We start from the raw sequence: 22,050 nt of genomic DNA, 5'->3' as shown, positions 1-22,050 counted from the left end.
GTGCCTTTGTTTGGACTTTCCTCTCTTTCTTTCTCTCTATTACCACATACCTTCATTTTCCATCTTCACTCCTTGACTTACCTACTTCTTGTAACACACGACAACTTGTTTAATATTTGCAGGTTTCAGACATACAGGAAAAGGCTTTACGGTTGGCATTTGGTCACTATCGTTTGGATGGGAGGGTAAGCCATCCATCTGCTCCAGCAGGACAGAACCATAATAAAGGGAGGTTATAAGAAGTAATAGCCGATACCAAGTGACATTGTGCAGCAGGTGAATGGCAAACACAGTGCATGTCAGGAAGCCATAACCAATGGGAACCAAGAGATTTGTATTGTTCAATAAATCCTTACACTAGTGGCAGCTACATAGTCAGCACCAGTGGCTACACAGCCTTGTGTGTGCTTGGGGTACGTAGAAATATCACAGGAGACTTGACCACACCATCGCTGCCAACATAAATTCACATAGAGCCAGGATAAGACTTGTTATCCCAGAGAAGATTGTAAAGACAAAAGAACATCCTAAATGAACACGAGTAGCCACCAGTTAAACAACTGAAACACTAGTGTCAACTTGACCCAAAAAATATAACTAATGATAATGAAGTCATCTTTATTTTATCTAGCTCTATACAAAAAGGCCCTCTTCTTATGTTCGCTCTCTATATTATGTTATAGAATAAAACTAAAAGGTGCAATTTGCTGTACATGCGTTTGGGAAAACATTAAAGGTACAATGTACTAGGGCAAGTAGATGATAAGAACTCGTATTCCAAGTCCTAGGACAATCTCCCACATCAAAGGGTAGACCAAACAGAGTACGTCGTCTCTAAGTTTCAATACCATCCTCTACATATTGCTGCAGCCACCTCCCAGCTAAAAAGTTTATTATTCTCTCAACCTAATCACCTTGGTTCATATTCACCTGTTTTCTCTCCCGATACTTTTCCCCCACGACTTTTCTCACTAGTTTTGCTCAGGGGCTTGAGAGCTTCTGTCTCAGGGAGGCTGGTATCCACATGGACGAGGAGATGAGTAAGTCTGCGCACACGAGAGTTGAAAACCGAGGATCCTGATTTGCGGCAACTAAAAACCTGAGCATTCTCCAGGTATCTTGTGAACAGCCAACTGAGGGGACTCACTCCTCTGTTATCTAAATCAAGAGAAAGTACAAAAACATATCCCCCATTATTAAAGGGACATAAAACAAGTTGGGAAAGAGACAAAATAATATATGTACTTTAATTACTTTACCTGCAAATTTATACTGCAGTGCCTCTCTATTAACCCTTTCTTTTTAGTTTCTGAATTGTAAAGCTCTAACTCCCCCCCCCCCCCACACACACACATTTCCTTCTATGGCTGTATCTATATCTATTGTGGCTTTGGTAGAATGCAAAAATGCACAGTGAGTTTCTGCTGGAGCATGCCTAGAAGCTGTGAACTCAGTTGAAATGCAATGCCTGTGTCTAAACACTGATATCGGGGTGGAGTTGGCTGCTCCAGGCAGCTTAGCTATGTAATTAATTTTACTTATTTTTGAAAATTATTTTAAAACACTTGCCAGCAATTTTTATTTAAAAAAAATTATGCAAACTATTTTTAATTAATTAGCCCTTTTAGGTTATAAACAGATCTCAAGATGTTTTATGTCCCTTTAAGCTTTAAAGCGCAAATGTACAATTACTTTGGGATCAGACCAGAAGGGGTTAAAAATTAAAATGGTCATCCTCTGACACAAGAGGGTGCCAAAGGATTGCCCATGACGAGCTTGTATATAGGGGCGTGTAGTGAGGAATAGAGGGTCACAGTGCAGGGCGTGTAGTGAGGAATAGAGGGTCACAGTGCAGGGCGTGTAGTGAGGTATAGAGGGTCACAGTGCAGGGCGTGTAGTGAGGTATAGAGGGTCACACTGCAGGGCGTGTAGTGAGGTATAGAGGGTCACAGTGCAGGGCGTGTAGTGAGGTATAGAGGGTCACAGTGCAGGGCGTGTAGTGAGGTATAGAGGGTCACACTGCAGGGCGTGTAGTGAGGTTTAGAGGGTCACACTGCAGGGCGTGTAGTGAGGTATAGAGGGTCACACTGCAGGGCGTGTAGTGAGGTATAGAGGGTCACACTGCAGGGCGTGTAGTGAGGTATAGAGGGTCACACTGCAGGGCGTGTAGTGAGGTATAGAGGGTCACACTGCAGGGCGTGTAGTGAGGTATAGAGGGTCACACTGCAGGGCGTGTAGTGAGGTATAGAGGGTCACACTGCAGGGTGTGTAGTGAGGTATAGAAGTGAGGTATAGAGGGTCACACTGCAGGGCGTGTAGAGAGGTATAGAGGGTCACACTGCAGGGCGTGTAGCGAGGTATAGAGGGTCACACTGCAGGGCGTGTAATGAGGTATAGAGAGTCACACTGCAGGGCGTGTAGTGAGGTATAGAGGGTCACACTGCAGGGCGTGTAGTGAGGTATAGAGGGTCACACTGCAGGGCGTGTAGTGAGGTATAGAGGGTCACACTGCAGGGCGTGTAGTGAGGTATAGAGGGTCACACTGCAGGGCGTGTAGTGAGGTATAGAGGGTCACACTGCAGGGCGTGTAGTGAGGTATAGAGGGTCACACTGCAGGGCGTGTAGTGAGGTATAGAGGATCACACTGCAGGGCGTGTAGTGAGGTATAGAGGGTCACACTGCAGGGCGTGTAGTGAGGTATAGAGGGTCACACTGCAGGGTGTGTAGTGAGGTATAGAAGTGAGGTATAGAGGGTCACACTGCAGGGCGTGTAGAGAGGTATAGAGGGTCACACTGCAGGGCGTGTAGAGAGGTATAGAGGGTCACACTGCAGGGTGTGTAGCGAGGTATAGAGGGTCACACTGCAGGGCGTGTAATGAGGTATAGAGAGTCACACTGCAGGGCGTGTAGTGAGGTATAGAGGGTCACACTGCAGGGCGTGTAGTGAGGTATAGAGGGTCACACTGCAGGGCGTGTAGTGAGGTATAGAGGGTCACACTGCAGGGCGTGTAGTGAGGTATAGAGGGTCACACTGCAGGGCGTGTAGTGAGGTATAGAGGGTCACACTGCAGGGCGTGTAGTGAGGTATAGAGGGTCACACTGCAGGGCGTGTAGTGAGGTATAGAGGGTCACACTGCAGGGTGTGTAGTGAGGTATAGAAGTGAGGTATAGAGGGTCACACTGCAGGGCGTGTAGAGAGGTATAGAGGGTCACACTGCAGGGCGTGTAGCGAGGTATAGAGGGTCACACTGCAGGGCGTGTAGTGAGGTATAGAGGGTCACACTGCAGGGCGTGTAGTGAGGTATAGAGGGTCACACTGCAGGGCGTGTAGTGAGGTATAGAGGGTCACACTGCAGGGCGTGTAGTGAGGTATAGAGGGTCACACTGCAGGGCGTGTAGTGAGGTATAGAGGGTCACACTGCAAGGCGTGTAGTGAGGTATAGAGGGTCACACTGCAGGGCGTGTAGTGAGGTATAGAGGGTCACACTGCAGGGCGTGTAGTGAGGTATAGAGGATCACACTGCAGGGCGTGTAGTGAGGTATAGAGGGTCACACTGCAGGGCGTGTAGTGAGGTATAGAGGGTCACACTGCAGGGTGTGTAGTGAGGTATAGAAGTGAGGTATAGAGGGTCACATTGCAGGGCGTGTAGAGAGGTATAGAGGGTCACACTGCAGGGCGTGTAGAGAGGTATAGAGGGTCACACTGCAGGGTGTGTAGCGAGGTATAGAGGGTCACACTGCAGGGCGTGTAATGAGGTATAGAGAGTCACACTGCAGGGCGTGTAGTGAGGTATAGAGGGTCACACTGCAGGGCGTGTAGTGAGGTATAGAGTGTCACACTGCAGGGCGTGTAGTGAGGTATAGAGGGTCACACTGCAGGGCGTGTAGTGAGGTATAGAGGGTCACACTGCAGGGCGTGTAGTGAGGTATAGAGGGTCACACTGCAGGGCGTGTAGTGAGGTATAGAGGGTCACACTGCAGGGCGTGTAGTGAGGTATAGAGGGTCACACTGCAGGGCGTGTAGTGAGGTATAGAGGGTCACACTGCAGGGCGTGTAGTGAGGTATAGAGGGTCACACTGCAGGGCGTGTAGAGAGGTATAGAGGGTCACACTGCAGGGCGTGTAGTGAGGTATAGAGGGTCACACTGCAGGGCGTGTAGTGAGGTATAGATGGTCATTATGCAGAACGTATAGTGAGAGGTTAAACAGACATTACTAGGTAAAACAAGACAACATAATATTGGTTGGGTAGAGAAATACCTTGTGATGTTATACTCTGCACTAGAGGGGCAATTAGAGCCTCCCAGCACGTGCGGCCAAGGGCCTGAGCTGCCTCTTCATCTGTCAGGAAACGTTCTGCAAACTCCTGCTCATGTGAAAGAGCTCTGTTTAACCTGCAGACACACAAAAACAGCGCCCAGTGAGACTGTCAGTAGTATCTTATGTACATAATCCTCAGTGTATGGGCAATCATGTTCAATTACTCAGTATATACAAGTAGCAAGTATATATTATACTCTGCAATGGCATGCAGAGTCTACAATTCCATTCATTATTGTTGGAAAATTCACCACCTGGCAACCAGGAGGAGGCAAAGACATACCAGCCACAGCTTAAGTGTACTCCCACTCCCCTAGTCATTCTTTACCTCTGTAACATGGATGTGGCAAAGATGGTGCTCTAAAGAAAATTGATTTTAAAGTCCTTTAATGGGTAGCTTCCCTTTAAGATAGGACTGGGATTAATGCTGTGTCCATGTAAACCTCCTGGTCAGCTAACATGGTCTCTAAGTCGAGACTTCTTTCTTTACCCTTTAAGGGTAAGTCCTTATTCAGACCTGGTCTTGATTCCATTATCTCCACGGTGAAAGGAAGAAAGGGTGCCTTCCTTCCTCAGGATAAGAAGGCTAGTTCAAAGGGTCATCAGTCTAATTCTCGTTAATTAAGTAACTTCAAGGGAAAAAAAATTCTCGGCCCCTTCCAAGTCTGATCAGCCCAAGAGTTTATGAAAGCCTAATCAGCATTGGAACAAGAAAAAGCAGTCCAAAAAGCCTTCCTCTGACAATAAGTCTGCATGAAGGGGCGGCCCCTGATCCGGATTGGATCTCGTAGGGGGCAGACTATCCTTCTTTCAGGGTGCTTTGATCTGCGACGTTTCAGACCCTTGGGCAGTGGACATGGTCTCCCAGGGATACAGGATAGGTTTAAAGGCTTGCCCTCCAAGAGGCAGATACCTTCTACCAAGACTCTCTTCCAACCCAGTGAAAATCATAATTTATGCTTACCTGATAAATTTATTTCCGGATATGGTGAGTCCACGGAATCATCAATTACTAGTGGGAATATCACTCCTGGCCAGCAGAAGAAGGCAGAGTGCACTACAGCAAAGCTGCTATATATCTCACTTCCCTTACCCATAATCTCCAAAATGGAAAAACATAATTTATGCTTACCTGATAAATTTATTTCTCTTGTAGTGTATCCAGTCCACGGATCATCCATTACTTATGGGATATTCTCCTTCCCAACAGGAAGTTGCAAGAGTTCACCCACAGCAGAGCTGCTATATAGCTCCTCCCCTAACTGCCATATCCAGTCATTCGACCGAAAACATGCAGAGAAAGGAAAAACCATAGGGTGCAGTGGTGACTGTAGTTTAAATGAAAAAAATTACCTGCCTTAAAATGACAGGGCGAGCCGTGGACTGGATACACTACAAGAGAAATAAATTTATCAGGTAAGCATAAATTATGTTTTCTCTTGTTAAGTGTATCCAGTCCACGGATCATCCATTACTTATGGGATACCAATACCAAAGCTAAAGTACACGGATGAAGGGAGGGACAAGGCAGGTACTTAAACGGAAGGAACCACTGCCTGAACAAAAAAAAAAAACCTTTCTCCCAAAAATAGCCTCCGAAGAAGCAAAGTATGAAGCGCAGACCAAGACGCCGTCTTGTAAATCTGTTCAACAGAAGCCTCATTTTAAAAAGGCCCAAGTGAAAGCCACAGCTCTAGTAGAATGAGCTGTAATCCTTTCAGGAGGCTGCTGTCCAGCAGTCTCATAAGCTAAACAAATTATGCTTTTAACCAAAAAGAAAGAGAGGTTGCTGAAGTCTTTTGACCTCTCCTCTGTCCAGAGTAGACAACAAACAAAGAAAATGTTTGATGAAAATCTGAAGTAGCTTGTAAGTAAAACTTTAAAGCACGAACCACGTCCAAATTGTGTAATAGACGTTCCTTGTTTGAAGAAGGATTAGGATACAAGAATGGAACAACACTCTCTTGAGTGATATTCTTGTTAGATACCACCTTAGGTAAAAAACCCAGGTTTGATACGCAGGACTACCTTATCCGTACGGAGGACCAGATAAGGAGAATCACATTGTAAAGCAGATAACTCGGAGACTCTACGAGCCAAGGAAATATCTATCAAAAAGGAACTTTCCAAGTTTGGTATCTATGGAATGAAGAGGTTCAAACGGAACTCCTTGAAGAACCTTAATAATCAGGTTTAAGCTCCATGGCGGAGCAACAGGTTTAAACACAGGCTTGGTTCTAACCAAAGCCTGACAAAATGCCTGAACGTCTGGAGTATCTGCCAGACGCTTGTGCAAAAGAATAGACAGAGTAGGAATCTGTCCTTTTAAGGAACTAGCTGACAACCCTTTTCTCAAATTCATCTTGGAGAAAAGATAGTATCCTGGGAATCCTGACTTTACTCCATGAGTAACCCTTGGATTCATATCAATAAGATATTTATGCTATATCTATGTTAAATTTTCCTAGTGACAGGCTTTCATGCCTGTATTAAGGTATCAATGACTGACTCGGAGAAGCCATGCTTTGATAACATCAAGCGTTCAGTCTCCAGGCAGTCCATCTCAGAGAAGTTTAATTTAGATGGTTGAAAGGACCCTGATGTAGAGGGTCCTGTATCAGAAGCAGAGACCATGATGGAAAGAATGACATGTCCACCAGATCTGCATACCAGGTCCTGCGTGGCCACGCAGGCGCTGTTAAAAACACCAAAGCACTCTCCTGCTTGATCTTGTGCAAAGACCTCCGGAGGGAATTCCCACTTCCCCGGGTGAAAAGTCTGACGACTTAGAAAATCCGCCTCCCAGTTCTCAACACCTGGGATATGGAGAGCTGATAGACAAGAGAGAGTCTCTGTCCAGTGAATTATTTTAAGACTTCTAACATCGCTAGGGAACTTCTGTTCCCCCTTGATGGTTGATGTAAGCCACAGTCGTGATATTGTCCGACGGAATCTGATGTACCTCAGAGTTGCTAACTGAGGCCAAGCCTGAAGAGCATGGAATATCGCTCCCAGTTTCAGAATATTTATTAGAAGGAGGGTCTTCTCCTGAGTCCACTATCCCTGAGTCTTCAGGGAGTTCCAGACTGTATCCCAACCTAAAAGGCTGGCATCTGTTGTAACAACTGTCCCATCTGACCTGCGGAAGGTCATACCCTTGGACAGGTGGACCAGAGATAGCCACCAGAGAAGAGAATCTCTGGCCTCTTGGTCCAGATTTAAGAGGGGGACAAATCTGTGTAATCCCCGTTCCATTGACTGAGCATGCATAGTTGCAGCGGTCTGAAATGTAGGCGTGCAAACGGTACTATGTCCCTTGCCGCTACCATTAAGCCGATTACATTCATGTACCGAGCCACCGAAGGGCGCGGATGGAATGAAGAACACGGCAGTAATTTAGAAACTTTGACAACCTGAACTCCGTCAGGTAAATTTTCATTTCTACAGAATCTATCAGAGTCCCTAGGAAGGAAACCCTTGAGATTGGGGATAGAGAACTCTTTCCTTGTTCACTTTCCACCCCTGCGATCTCTGAAATGCCAGTACTACGTCCATATGAGACTTGGCAATTTGGATGTTCGACGCCTAAATAAGGGGCCACTTCTATGCTCCGCGGCCTAAGGACCGCCAAAGCGACCCCAGAACCTCCATAAAGATTCTTGGGGCTGTAGTTAACCCAAAGGAAAGAGCAACAAACTGGTAATGCCTGTCTAGAAAGGCAAACCTGAAAAACAATGGTGATCCTTATGCATCGTTATGTGAGGATAAGCATCCTTCAAATCCATTACAGTCCTCTATTGACTCTCCTGGATCATAGTTAAGATGGTACGAATAGTTTCCATCTTAAATGATGGAATTCTGAGGAATTTGTTTAAGATCTTTAGATCCAAAATAGGTCTGAAGGTTCCCTCTCCTTGGGAACCACAAACAGATTTGAGAAAAACTCTGTCCCTGTTCTTCTCTTGGAACTGGATGGGTCTCGTACACACTGTAAGAATGCCTCTTTCTTTATCTGGTTTGCAGATAATTGTGAAAGGTGAAATCTCCCCTTTTTTGGAGGGGAAGCTTTGAAATCCAGAAGATATCTCTGGGATATAATTTCCAATGCCCAGGGATCCTGGGCATCTCTTGCCCACGCCTGGGTGAAGAATGAAAGTCTGCCCCCTACAGGATCCGTTACCAGATAGGGGACCGTTCCTTCATGCTGTCTTGGAGGCAGCAGCAGGCTCCTTGGCCTGCTTATCTTTGTTCCAGGTCCGGTTGTCTCCAGACCGTCATGGACTGAGCAAAAGTTCCCTCTTGATTTGCCTTAGAGGAAGTTGATGCCACACCTGCCTTGAAGTTTCGAAGTTTTGGCCCTTGATTTGGACCTGTCCTGAGGAAGGGCATGACCTTTTCCTCCAGTGATATTAGCAATAATCTCCTTCAAACCAGGCTCTAATAGGGTCTGCCCCTTGAAGGGAAGTTAAGTAGCTTATTTATTAAAGTCACGACAGCTGACCATGATATAAGCCATAGCGCTCTGCGCGCCAGTATAGTAAAAACAGAATTCTTAGCCGTTAGTTTAGTCAAATGAACAAAGGCATCAGAAACAAAGGAATTGGCTAGCTTAAGTGCTCTAAGCTTGTCAAGTATATTCATCCAATGGAGTCTCTACCTGTAAAGCCTCATACAGAGACTCCAAACAGAACGCCGCAGCAGCAGTGACAGGAGCAATGCATGCAAGGGGCTGCAGGATAAAACCTTGTTGAATAAACATTTTCCTAAGGTAACCCTCTAATTTTTTATCCATTGGATCTAAAAAAGCACAACTGTCCTCGACAGGGATAGTGGTACGCTTAGCTAGAGTAGAAACTCTTCTCTCCACCTTAGGAACTGTCTGCCATAAGTCCCGTGTGGTGGCATCTGTTAGAAACATTTTTCTAAAAATAGGAGGGGAAGAGAACGGCACACCTGGTCTATCCCATTCCTTATTAATAATTTCTGTAAACCTCTTTAGGTATTGGAAAAACATCAGTACACACCGGCACTGCATAGTATTTATTCAGTCTACACAATTTCTCTGGCACTGTGATTGTAACACAGTCATTCAGAGCCGCTAAAACCTCCCTGAGCAACAAGTGGAGGATCTCAAGCATAAATATTAAATGTAGAAATATCGGAATCAGGTTAAATAATCTTCCCTGAGTCAAAAATATCACCCACAGACTGAAGCTCCCCTCAGCTTCTGCATATTGTGAGGCAGTATCAGACATGGTTCTTAACGCATCGGTATGCTCTGTATCTACCCCCAGAGCTATCTTGCTTTCCTTTAATTTCCGGTAGTCTGACTAATACCGCTGCCAGAGTATTATTCATAACTTTCGCCATGTCTTGTAAAATAAACGCTATGGGCGCCCTTGATGTACTTGGCGCCATTTGAGCGTGAGTCCCTGAAGCAGGAGTCGAAGAGTCTGACACGTGGGGAGAGTTAGTCGGCATAACTTCCCCCTCGACAGAATCCTCTGGTGATAATTTTTTTAAAGACAAAAAATTATCTTTATTGCTTAACATGAAATCAGTACATTTGGTACACATTCTAAGATGGGGTTCCACCATGGCTTTTAAACATAATGAACAAGGAGCTTCATCTATGTCAGACATGTTTGTACAGACTAGTAATGAGACTAGTAAGCTTGGAAAACACTTTAAATCAAGTTAACAAGCAAATATAAAAACCGTTACTGTGCCTTTAAGAGAAACAAATTTTGTCAAAATTTGAAAAACAGTGAAAAAAAGACAGTAAATCAAACGAAATTTTTACAGTATATGTAATAAGTTAACAGAGCATTGCACCCACTTGCAAATGGATGATTAACCCCTTAATGCAAAAAACGGATCAAAAAAACAGAATTTATGCTTACCTGATAAATTACTTTCTCCAACGGTGTGTCCGGTCCACGGCGTCATCCTTACTTGTGGGATATTCTCTTCCCCAACAGGAAATGGCAAAGAGCCCAGCAAAGCTGGTCATATGATCCCTCCTAGGCTCCGCCTACCCCAGTCATTCGACTGACGTACAGGAGGAAATAGGCATAGGAGAAACCATATGATACCGTGGTGACTGTAGTTAGAGAAAATAATTCATCAGACCTGATTAAAAAAACCAGGGCGGGCCGTGGACCGGACACACCGTTGGAGAAAGTAATTTATCAGGTAAGCATAAATTCTGTTTTCTCCAACATAGGTGTGTCCGGTCCACGGCGTCATCCTTACTTGTGGGAACCAATACCAAAGCTTTAGGACACGGATGAAGGGAGGGAGCAAATCAGGTCACCTAAATGGAAGGCACCACGGCTTGCAAAACCTTTCTCCCAAAAATAGCCTCTGAAGAAGCAAAAGTATCAAATTTGTAAAATTTGGCAAAAGTGTGCAGTGAAGACCAAGTCGCTGCCTTACATATCTGGTCAACAGAAGCCTCGTTCTTGAAGGCCCATGTGGAAGCCACAGCCCTAGTGGAGTGAGCTGTGATTCTTTCAGGAGGCTGCCGTCCGGCAGTCTCATAAGCCAAACGGATAATGCTTTTAAGCCAAAAGGAAAGAGAGGTAGAAGTCACTTTTTGACCTCTCCTTTTACCAGAATAAACAACAAACAAAGAAGAAGTTTGTCTGAAATCTTTAGTGGCCTCTAAATAGAATTTTAGAGCACGGACTACGTCCAAATTGTGTAACAAACGTTCCTTCTTTGAAACTGGATTCGGGCACAAAGAAGGTACAACTATCTCCTGGTTAATATTCTTGTTGGAAACAACTTTCGGAAGAAAACCAGGCTTAGTACGCAAAACCACCTTATCTGCATGGAACACCAGATAGGGCGGAGAACACTGCAGAGCAGATAACTCTGAAACTCTTCTAGCAGAAGAAATTGCAACCAAAAACAAAACTTTCCAAGATAATAACTGAATATCTACGGAATGTAAGGGTTCAAACGGAACCCCTTGAAGAACTGAAAGAACTAGATTGAGACTCCAGGGAGGAGTCAAAGGTCTGTAAACAGGCTTGATTCTAACCAGAGCCTGAACAAACGCCTGAACGTCTGGCACAGCTGCCAGCCTTTTGTGAAGTAAAACAGATAACGCAGAAATCTGTCCCTTCAGAGAACTTGCAGATAATCCCTTCTCCAAACCCTCTTGTAGAAAGGATAAAATCCTAGGAATTTTTATCTTGTTCCATGGGAATCCTTTAGATTCACACCAATAGATATATTTTTTCCATATCTTATGGTAAATCTTTCTAGTTACAGGCTTTCTAGCCTGAATAAGAGTATCTATTACAGAATCTGAAAACCCACGCTTTGATAAAATCAAGCGTTCAATCTCCAAGCAGTCAGTTGGAGAGAAACCAGATTCGGATGTTCGAATGGACCTTGAACAAGAAGGTCCTGTCTCAAAGGTAGCTTCCATGGTGGAGCCGATGACATATTCACCAGGTCTGCATACCAAGTCCTGCGTGGCCACGCAGGAGCTATCAAGATCACCGAAGCCCTCTCCTGGTTGATCCTGGCTACCAGCCTGGGAATGAGAGGAAACGGTGGGAAAACATAAGCTAGGTTGAAGGTCCAAGGTGCTACTAGTGCATCTACTAGAGTCGCCTTGGGATCCCTGGATCTGGACCCGTAACAAGGAACCTTGAAATTCTGGCGAGATGCCATCAGATCCATGTCTGGAATGCCCCATAATTGAGTTATTTGGGCAAAGATTTCCGGGTGGAGTTCCCACTCCCCCGGATGGAATGTCTGACGACTCAGAAAATCCGCTTCCCAATTTTCCACTCCTGCGATGTGGATTGCAGACAAGTGGCAGGAGTGATCCTCCGCCCATTGAATTATCTTGGTCACTTCCTCCATCGCCAGGGAACTCCTTGTTCCCCCCTGATGGTTGATATAAGCAACTGTCGTCATGTTGTCTGATTGAAACCTTATGAATTTGGCCTTTGCTAGATGAGGCCAAGCTTTGAGAGCATTGAATATCGCTCTCAGTTCTAGAATGTTTATCGGGAGAAGAGATTCTTCCCGAGACCATAGACCCTGAGCTCTCAGGGGTTCCCAGACCGCGCCCCAGCCCACCAGACTGGCGTCGGTCGTGACAATGACCCACTCTGGTCTGCGGAAGCTCATTCCCTGTGACAGATTGTCCAGGATTAGCCACCAACGGAGTGAATCTCTGGTCCTTTGATCTACTTGAATCGTCGGAGACAAGTCTGTATAATCCCCATTCCACTGTCTGAGCATGCACAGTTGTAATGGTCTTAGATGAATTCGTGCAAAAGGAACTATGTCCATTGCTGCAACCATCAATCCTATTACTTCCATGCACTGCGCTATGGAAGGACGAAGAGCAGAATGAAGAACTTGACAAGAGCTTAGAAGTTTTGATTTTCTGACCTCTGTCAGAAAAATTCTCATTTCTAAGGAGTCTATTATTGTTCCCAAGAAGGGAACTCTTGTTGACGGGGAAAGAGAACTTTTTTCTATGTTTACTTTCCATCCGTGAGATCTGAGAAAGGCTAGGACGATGTCCGTATGAGCCTTTGCCTTTGACAGAGACGACGTTTGAATCAGGATGTCGTCCAAGTACGGTACTACTGCAATGCCCCTTGGTCTTAGAACCGCCAGAAGGGACCCTAGTACCTTTGTGAAAATTCTCGGAGCAGTGGCTAACCCGAATGGAAGTGCCACAAACTGGAAATGCTTGTCCAGAAAAGCGAACCTTAGGAACTGATGATGTTCCTTGTGGATAGGAATATGGAGGTACGCATCCTTTAAATCCACCGTGGTCATGAATTGACCTTCCTGGACGGTAGGAAGGATCGTTCGAATGGTTTCCATTTTGAACGATGGAACCCTGAGAAATTTGTTTAGGATCTTGAGATCTAGAATTGGTCTGAACGTTCCCTCTTTTTTGGGAACTATGAACAGGTTGGAGTAAAACCCCATCCCTTGTTCTCTTATTGGAACTGGATGAATTACTCCCATCCTTAACAGGTCTTCTACACAATGTAAGAATGCCTGTCTTTTTATTTGGTTTGAAGATAATTGAGACCTGTGGAACCTTCCCCTTGGGGGTAGTTCCTTGAATTCCAGGAGATAACCTTGAGAAACTATTTCTAGTGCCCAAGGATCCTGAACATCTCTTGCCCAGGCCTGAGCAAAGAGAGAAAGTCTGCCCCTAACCAGATCCGGTCCCGGATCGGGGGCCATCCCTTCATGCTGTTTTGGTAGCAGTGGCAGGCTTCTTGGCCTGCTTACCCTTGTTCCAGCCTTGCATCGGTCTCCAGGCTGGTTTGGGTTGAGAAGTATTACCCTCTTGCTTAGAGGATGTAGAAGTAGAGGCTGGTCCGTTTCTGCGAAAGGGACGAAAATTAGGCTTATTTCTAGCCTTAAAAGACCTATCCTGAGGAAGGGCGTGGCCCTTTCCTCCGGTGATGTCTGAAATAATCTCTTTCAAATCAGGCCCAAACAGTGTTTTGCCCTTGAAAGGGATGTTAAGTAATTTTGTCTTGGAAGACACATCCGCTGACCAAGACTTCAGCCAGAGCGCTCTGCGCGCCACGATAGCAAACCCTGAATTTTTCGCCGCTAATCTCGCTAATTGCAAAGCGGCATCTAGAATAAAAGAGTTAGCCAGTTTAAGTGCATGAACTCTGTCCATAATCTCCTCATACGAAGATTCTTTATCGAGCGACTTTTCTAGTTCTTCGAACCAGAAACACGCTGCCGTAGTGACAGGAACAATGCATGAAATTGGTTGAAGAAGGTAACCTTGCTGAACAAACATTTTTTTAAGCAAACCCTCTAATTTTTTATCCATAGGATCTTTAAAAGCACAACTATCTTCTATGGGAATGGTAGTGCGTTTGTTTAGAGTAGAGACCGCCCCCTCGACCTTAGGGACTGTCTGCCATAAGTCCTTTCTGGGGTCGACTATAGGAAATCATTTCTTAAATATAGGGGGAGGCACAAAAGGTATGCCGGGCCTTTCCCATTCCTTGTTTACTATATCCGCCACCCGCTTGGGTATAGGAAAAACATCGGGGGGCACCGGAACCTCTAGGAACTTATCCATCTTACATAATTTCTCTGGAATGACCAAATTGTCACAATCATCCAGAGTAGATAATACCTCCTTAAGCAGTGCGCGGAGATGTTCTAATTTAAATTTAAATGTTACAACATCAGGTTCAGCTTGTTGAGAAATTTTCCCTGAATCTGAAATTTCTCCCTCAGACAAAACCTCCCTCCTTGCCCCTTCAGATTGGTGTGAGGGTATGTCAGAAGCGTTATCATCAGCGTCCTCTTGCTCTTCAGTGTTTAAAACAGAGCAATCGCGCTTTCTTTGATAAGTAGGCATTTTAGATAAAATATTTGCAATAGAATTATCCATAACAGCCGTTAATTGTTGCATAGTAATAAGTATTGGCGCACTAGAAGTACTAGGGGCCTCTTGTGTGGGCAAAACTGGTGTAGACACAGAACGGGGTGATGCAGTACCATGCTTACTCCCCTCATCTGAAGAATCATCTTGGGCACTATTATTATCTGTGGCATCATTGTCCCTACTTTGTTTGGACACCATGTCACAATTATCACATATATTTAAATGGGGAGACACATTGGCTTTCATACATATAGAACATCGTTTATCTGATGGTTCAGACATGTTAAACAGGCTTAAACTTGTCAACAAAGCACAAAAAACGTTTTAAAATAAAACCGTTACTGTCGCTTTAAATTTTAAACAGAACACACTTTATTACTGAATATGCGAAAAAGTATGAAGCAATTGTTCAAAATTCACCAAAATTTCACCACAGTGTCTTAAAGCCTTAAAAGTATTGCACACCAAATTTGAAAGCTTTAACCCTTAAAATAACGGAACCGGAGCCGTTTTTACATTTAACCCCTATACAGTCCCAGGAATCTGCTTTGCTGAGACCCAACCAAGCCCAGAGGGGAATACGATACCAAATGACGCCTTCTATAAGCTTTTTCAGTGGATCTTAGCTCCTCACACATGCATCTGCATGCCTTGCCTTCCAAAAACAACTGCGCATTAGTGGCGTGAAAATGAGGCTCTGCCTATGACTAGAGAAGGCCCCCATCTGAAAAAGGTGTCCATACAGTGCCTGCCGTTTTCTAACAACAATCCCCAAGATTATAATAACTATAAAGCGCTATAATCTGTCAAATATGCTTAGCAAGTAATCGTTTTAGCCCAGAAAAATGTCTACCAGTTTTTTAAGCCCTTATAAAGCCTTTATTCTTATACTTAATCTAAGAAAATGGCTTACCGGTCCCCATAGGGAAAATGACAGCCTTCCAGCATTACCAAGTCGTGTTAGAAATGTGGCCATCATACCTCAGGCAGAAAAGTCTGCCAACTGCTTCCCCCAACTGAAGTTACTTCATCTCAACAGTCCTGTGTGGAAACAGCAATCGATTTTAGTAACGTTTGCTAAAATCATCTTCCTCTCACAAACAGAAATCTTCTTCTCTTTTCTGTTTCAGAGTAAATAGTACATACCAGCACTATTTTAAAATAACAAACACTTGATTGAAGAATAAAACTACATTTAAACACCAAAAAACTCTTAGCCATCTCCGTGGAGATGTTGCCTGTGCAACGGCAAAGAGAATGACTGGGGTAGGCGGAGCCTAGGAGGGATCATATGACCAGCTTTGCTGGGCTCTTTGCCATTTCCTGTTGGGGAAGAGAATATCCCACAAGTAAGGATGACGCCGTGGACCGGACACACCTATGTTGGAGAAAACGACAGACGTTTTTTAACAGACACAACAAACTGCTGTGGCTTACCTTCCCTATAAACGATTTTGGAAGTCTTTTTAGCCCTTTAGAGATGTCCTGTAGTATTCATGGGACTGCTGAGGGAAGCTGGATGATTCATTTTGTAATTTTAACTGCGCAAAAAAGCGCTAAAATAGGCCCCTCCCACTCATATTACAACAGTGGAAAGCCTCAGGAAACTGTTTCTAAGCAAAATTTAAGCCAGCCATGTGGAAAAAAACTAGGCCCCAATCAAGTTTTATCACCAAAGCATATATAAAAACGATTAAACATGCCAGCAAACGTTTTATATTGCAAATTTATAAGAGTATATAACTCTGATAGTAAGCCTGATACTAGTCGCTATTAAATCACTGTCTTAGGCTTAACTTACATTAATCCGGTATCAGCAGCATTTTCTAGCAATTTCATCCCTAGAAAAACTTATAACTGCACATACCTTATAGCAGGATAACCTGCACGCCATTCCCCCTCTGAAGTTACCTCACTCTTCAGACATATGTGAGAACAGCAGTGGATCTTAGTTACTTCTGCTAAGATCATAGAAATACGCAGGCAGATTCTTCTTCTAAATGCTGCCTGAGATAAAATAGTACAACTCCTGTACCATTTAAAAACAAACTTTTGATTGAAGAAAAAACTAACTATCTTACACCACTTTCCTCTTACTACCTCCATCTATGTTGAGAGCTTGCAAGAGAATGACTGGATATGGCAGTTAGAGGAGGAGCTATATAGCAGCTCTGCTGTGGGTGAACTCTTGCAACTTCCTGTTGGGAAGGAGAATATCCCATTAGTAATGGATGATCTGTGGACTGGATACACTTAACAAGAGAAAAGATGATAACACAAAAGTGTAAAGGTGCCTGAGGTTTTAGAAAAAAATAACGGTCTTAAATAAAGGGTGGGCCGTGGACTCACCATATCCAAAAATAAATAAATTTATCAGGTAAGCATAAATTATGTTTTCTTTCCTAAGATATGGTGATTCCACGGAATCATCAATTACTAGTGGGAATCAATACTCAAGGACACAGATGATAAGGGAGGCACCAGACAGGTAGACCTAAACAGAAGACACCACCGCTTGAAGAACCCTTCTGCCAAAAGAAGCCTTAGCCGAGGCAAAAGTATCAAATTTATAAAACTTTGAAAAAGTATGCAAGAGGACCAAGTTGCAGCCTTGCAAATCTGTTCCACAGAAGCTTTATTTTTAAATGCCCAGGAAGAAGAAACAGCCCTCGTGGAATGAGCAGTGATTCTCTCAGGAGGTTTCTGTCCAGAAGTCAAATAGGCCAAACAAATAATACTCCATAGCCAAAGAGAAGTAGCCGTAGCTTTCTGACCCTTGCGCTTCCCAGAAGAACAAACAAAGAAGAAGACTGATTAAAGCGCCCCGCCAGATTGGGCAAATAACTGTACCATATGTTTGTAACCCTTTTGCATTTTACAGGTCTCTGTACTTACACCTCCGTACAATAACTCCCGTTCTCCCAATCACCCATCCCTTCCCTGTTCCAGCCTTCCCTCTACCCCACTACCCCTTCCGTCTTAAAAATACCATTGTCCAGGGTATTCTGCTCTACAAATACCACTAGATCCACACTTTACAGGGCTAGTAGTGGTCATGCCCCCTAATTACTCTCATTTATGCCCTATAATAGGAAGAGAGTTTTTTTCTCCTTTTGTTTACATTGTTGGTAATTTCATGTTTTGTATTGTCGTTAATATTTTATTGTTTACCATGACTTTTTATTACTGAAATGTACGTTAAAGGTATTGTTCTCATTTGCAGGAAACCATTCACTCTTACACATACTCTGCATTACAGTAAGGTCCCCCTTCCTTAATTGCCAGATATCTCTTTACCTCCCCTGCAACATTGATGGCTAGCGATCCCAAAAAAGCAGTGCAGACGTTAACCCTTCTTTCCCAAAATGCAAAAGGTCTGAATTCAACCAAGAAACGATCGAAAGCCCTGCTAGACCTATCCAGAAGGCAAGTGGATATTTTGTTTCTCCAGGAGACACACTTTAGACGTAATAAAGAGCCCAAATATTTTGGTAAGATTTTTACCACCCACTACCATAGTTCAAACAGCTCTAAAAGGGACGGAGTTAGCATCAATAAATCAATTCCTTTCACACTTATACAATCTGCTAAAAGACTCCGAAGGCAGATATTTAGGCCTGGTAGGCTTACTTTACGGCAGACCCATTACACTTACAAATATCTACGCCCCGAACACCAACCAAACTGCATTCTTTAAAAACACCCTTAACAAAATTACAGACATTACTAAAGGCCCCTCCTTTATTGCGGGAGATTTCAATATCCCCTTACACCCCTCTAAGGATAGCTCAAATCCCAACATTAAAATCTCAAAAAAAATTACACTCTATGGAAAGGAATGAGAGACCTTAACCTGTATGAAACTTGGCGTCTTATTCACCAAGACACACGTGACTACACCTTTTTCTCTCATCCCAACAAATCCTGCAGCCGTCTTGATTAAATACTTTCGAATCAAGCGGCACTAGCCCTAGTTAATAGGTGTGATATTTCTCCCACATCATGGTCAGACCACTCGATGAAACCCTATTCAACAACCACGACACAGTTACACAACTTTGCTGAATATTTCACTCTTAATCAGCATTCTGTCAACAGCAAATACACCTTATGGGAGGCATACAAATGTGTGCTTTGAGGGGAACTGATTAACATTTAAGAACACAGACAGTCCTATAAGAACTTGGCAGACTCATTTGCTAGACTAGACCATGCCCATAAACTATCCCCAACTGACCCCCTTACGCACAAAAACAATAAGTATGTTCTATTATGAAAATAACAGATCAGGCAAATTATTGGCCAGGGCACTAAAAAAGAAAATATTAAAGTCAAACATATACGAAATCCATCACCCTAGCTCCTCAACTACTCTTAGAACTACGAAGGACATCTTTCAATCTTTTCACGACTACTACTACGCTCTCTATAATCTCCATACTGTGATGTCCTGTTTTATGCAGGAACTTATGCAGTGTTCTTAAATTAAGGGTTTGTTGCTCTTTTAATGAATAAAACAGGCAGTATGATTTGAACTACCTGTTAGATCATTGGTGAGACTTTTACTGATAGAAAACTTTGTAGATGCCAAACAGAAGCAAGGAATATTTGAGTAGAAACAATTGTTGCAATATAAGTAAGGAGCATAAAGCAAACAGTTCAGAATAATGATAGAGGTAATATGTATTTTGATACACTTTGTGAAAGCATCAGTGGTTGATTCTTGTTGTAGCAATTCTCAGAAATGACTTCACGCACTCACACACTCATACATAAAATATATACAGCACAGACAGACTATGGTAGTAACCGGTAGATTCAGCAAGGTAATGCGGATGTTTTCCAGAGAGTGACAAGGTAAGAACAGATCCTTTGTAAATGGATTAAATATTACCTTAAGTTTGAAGAGTGCGGTTTTACCTCTGTGACCGGTATACAGCGTTAGTGTGAGTGCGGCTTCCGGAACGCTGCAAGTAGATCCGGTGCTCCTTGATTCGGTTTGAAGAAAAATTAGAATTCCGGTAGAATGAGAAAGTAACTTTGAAAGTAAAGTGTACAACAAAATATCCTAACTTACTACTCCTGTTCAGAGAGAAGAAATTGACGCAAGTTAGATATTATCAAAAAGTAGAATCACAGCAGTAGGATGCGATCAGATAAGCTGCAAAGAAAAAACAATTTTCAGGCAAGGAATGATGGTTCAGGTGTGCCTGATATAGGGTGGAGAAAAGGTAGGCGGGATATACCTTAAAGGTATATCACACATACAGACATGCTAACACAATCAACACCCCTGTCCATGACTGACTACGTTTCCAGCGCACAATTACCCACACTCATCTGACCAGCTTTAAGACCTTAACAAGCCTATTTCAAATCACGAACTGCTTGCAGCCATTAAATCATTAAATAATAGGAAAAGTCCAGGCCCTGATGGGCTATCAGGCAAGTATTACATTCTCATCAGTACTTGCACCGCATCTCACACACCTATTCAATGAAGTGTCTCACAACAACCCCTTCCCCCAATCCATGCTAGAGGCACATGTAGTAGTCATTCCCAAGCCAGGGAAACCACCCACCGTACCGGCCAATTTTCGCCCAATATCTCTTCTCAACACAGATATCAAATTGTAAGCAAAAATACTCGCTACCCGCATTAACACTATACTATGATCATTAATTCATTTAAACCAAGCAGGCTTTACCCATTATAGGGAAACAAAGGACAACACTATCAAAATTTTGCACCTAATGGAATTTGCCCATAATTACAAAATCCCCTCTGCGTTCATCTCTAAGGACGCATAGAAAGCCTTTGATAGGCTAAACTGGCAATTTCTACGTATGTTGCTTACTAAATTCGGTTTCGACCAGACCTTTATAGGGAGAAAAAAAAATCACTATACAATCAACCACTAGCCAAAGTCAAACTAAACGATACACTAACTTCCCCATTTCAGATCTCTAATGGTACAAGACAGGACTGTCCCCTTTCCCTCATACTATTTTATCCTTGCCATGGAGGTCTTGGCCTCCCATATCCGAAATAATTCTGCTATCCAGGGTTTCAAATTCGACCACTATGAATATAAAACTTCCCTATATGTGGACAACATTTTCCTAACACTTACACAGCCAGTCTCCTTGATTCCCCCCCTCCTCCACACCCTCCATACCTACAGTTCTTTCCCCGATTTCAAAATCAATCTTTTCAAATCAGAACTTCTTTCCATCGGACTTCAGGCAGACGAACTGAAAACAATACAAACACTAGTTCTTTTTTGCACGCAGCAACTATCTATCAAATACATAGGAATACACATCTTCTTACAAGCCCACATTAATAGACGCAAATTTTAAAGCCATAACCACAATGACAAAAGCTCTTCTACGCTCCTGGAGTAACAAACCCTTATCATGGGTTGGCAGGATCAATGCTGTCAAAATGATCCTTCTTCCCAAGATATTGTATCTCTTTCAGACCCTCACCATCCCTTTACCGCTGTCACTAATGCATAATCTACAAAAACTGATCACAAAATATATCTGGCAGCATAAACGACCCTGAATCGCAACTGCAACACTCTACCGCCCGAAAGTCTAAGGAGGCTTAGGAATCCCAAGCCTGCAACAGTACAGATTGCCCACTTTTCTTACCAGAATCATCAACTGGTGCAGGCACTCATCACACAAAGAATGGGTTCTTTTAGAACACCATCTGTCCAACACAAACCAACTTGGGAGCAAGTGTTGGCTCTCCCCAAAATAGAGGAACTTACCAACCCCTCTTTCTTCAATAATTACAGAAACTTTTCACTTATGGGATAAATTAATTAAAAAACATAGTTATATATCCACAATACCCTCCCCCCTGACCCTCATCTTAGAAAACTTAGATTTCCCCTAAGAGCAAGCAAAACCGCAACCTGATATAACCAAATCTATCCCTTACCATATCATAGGTAACGGTAAACCCAAATCTCAAATCGAGCTTATCCCTCACCTGGGTCCTGTCAGAGTATCTGTAACTGTCAATGGATAATACATATCTATATAATAAGATATGTATCAGTATGCAATTGATAACATATTAAGGTTGAGCATGCTTAATACCATTTGCTGAATGAATTCTGTATATTACAAATCTGAGGTTCAGATATGAGAGACCGTACTAATTACATCAGGATACAGCTGGAACCTTTCCTCCCCTCCCGACTCAATATGCTAAATTATACAATTGTTCAATCACAAACAGACCTTTGAAGATTCTGACCATTTCTTTCTTATCTGAGAGAAGCATATGCCAAAATATG

The 22,050-nt window shown here is 43.3% G+C and overlaps 1 protein-coding gene across 1 annotated transcript in view; it reads right to left on the bottom strand.

The window, feature by feature from the left end:
• The window catches only part of CUL9 (cullin 9), a gene marked incomplete in the record, with an annotated part of 1,346,550 nt that overhangs the window by 630,688 nt on the left and 693,812 nt on the right, over window positions 1-22,050 (bottom strand). The window contains 2 exon segments of the mRNA XM_053712774.1: window positions 931-1,158; window positions 4,261-4,394. Of these exon segments, the coding sequence (XP_053568749.1) occupies window positions 931-1,158; window positions 4,261-4,394 (362 nt within the window).

Source organism: Bombina bombina, chromosome 4 (genome assembly GCF_027579735.1).
Source record: "Bombina bombina isolate aBomBom1 chromosome 4, aBomBom1.pri, whole genome shotgun sequence".
Classification (NCBI taxonomy): domain Eukaryota; kingdom Metazoa; phylum Chordata; class Amphibia; order Anura; family Bombinatoridae; genus Bombina; species Bombina bombina.
Note: the sequence above shows the minus strand (reverse complement) of the source record. Positions and strands in the feature narration are given on the sequence as shown.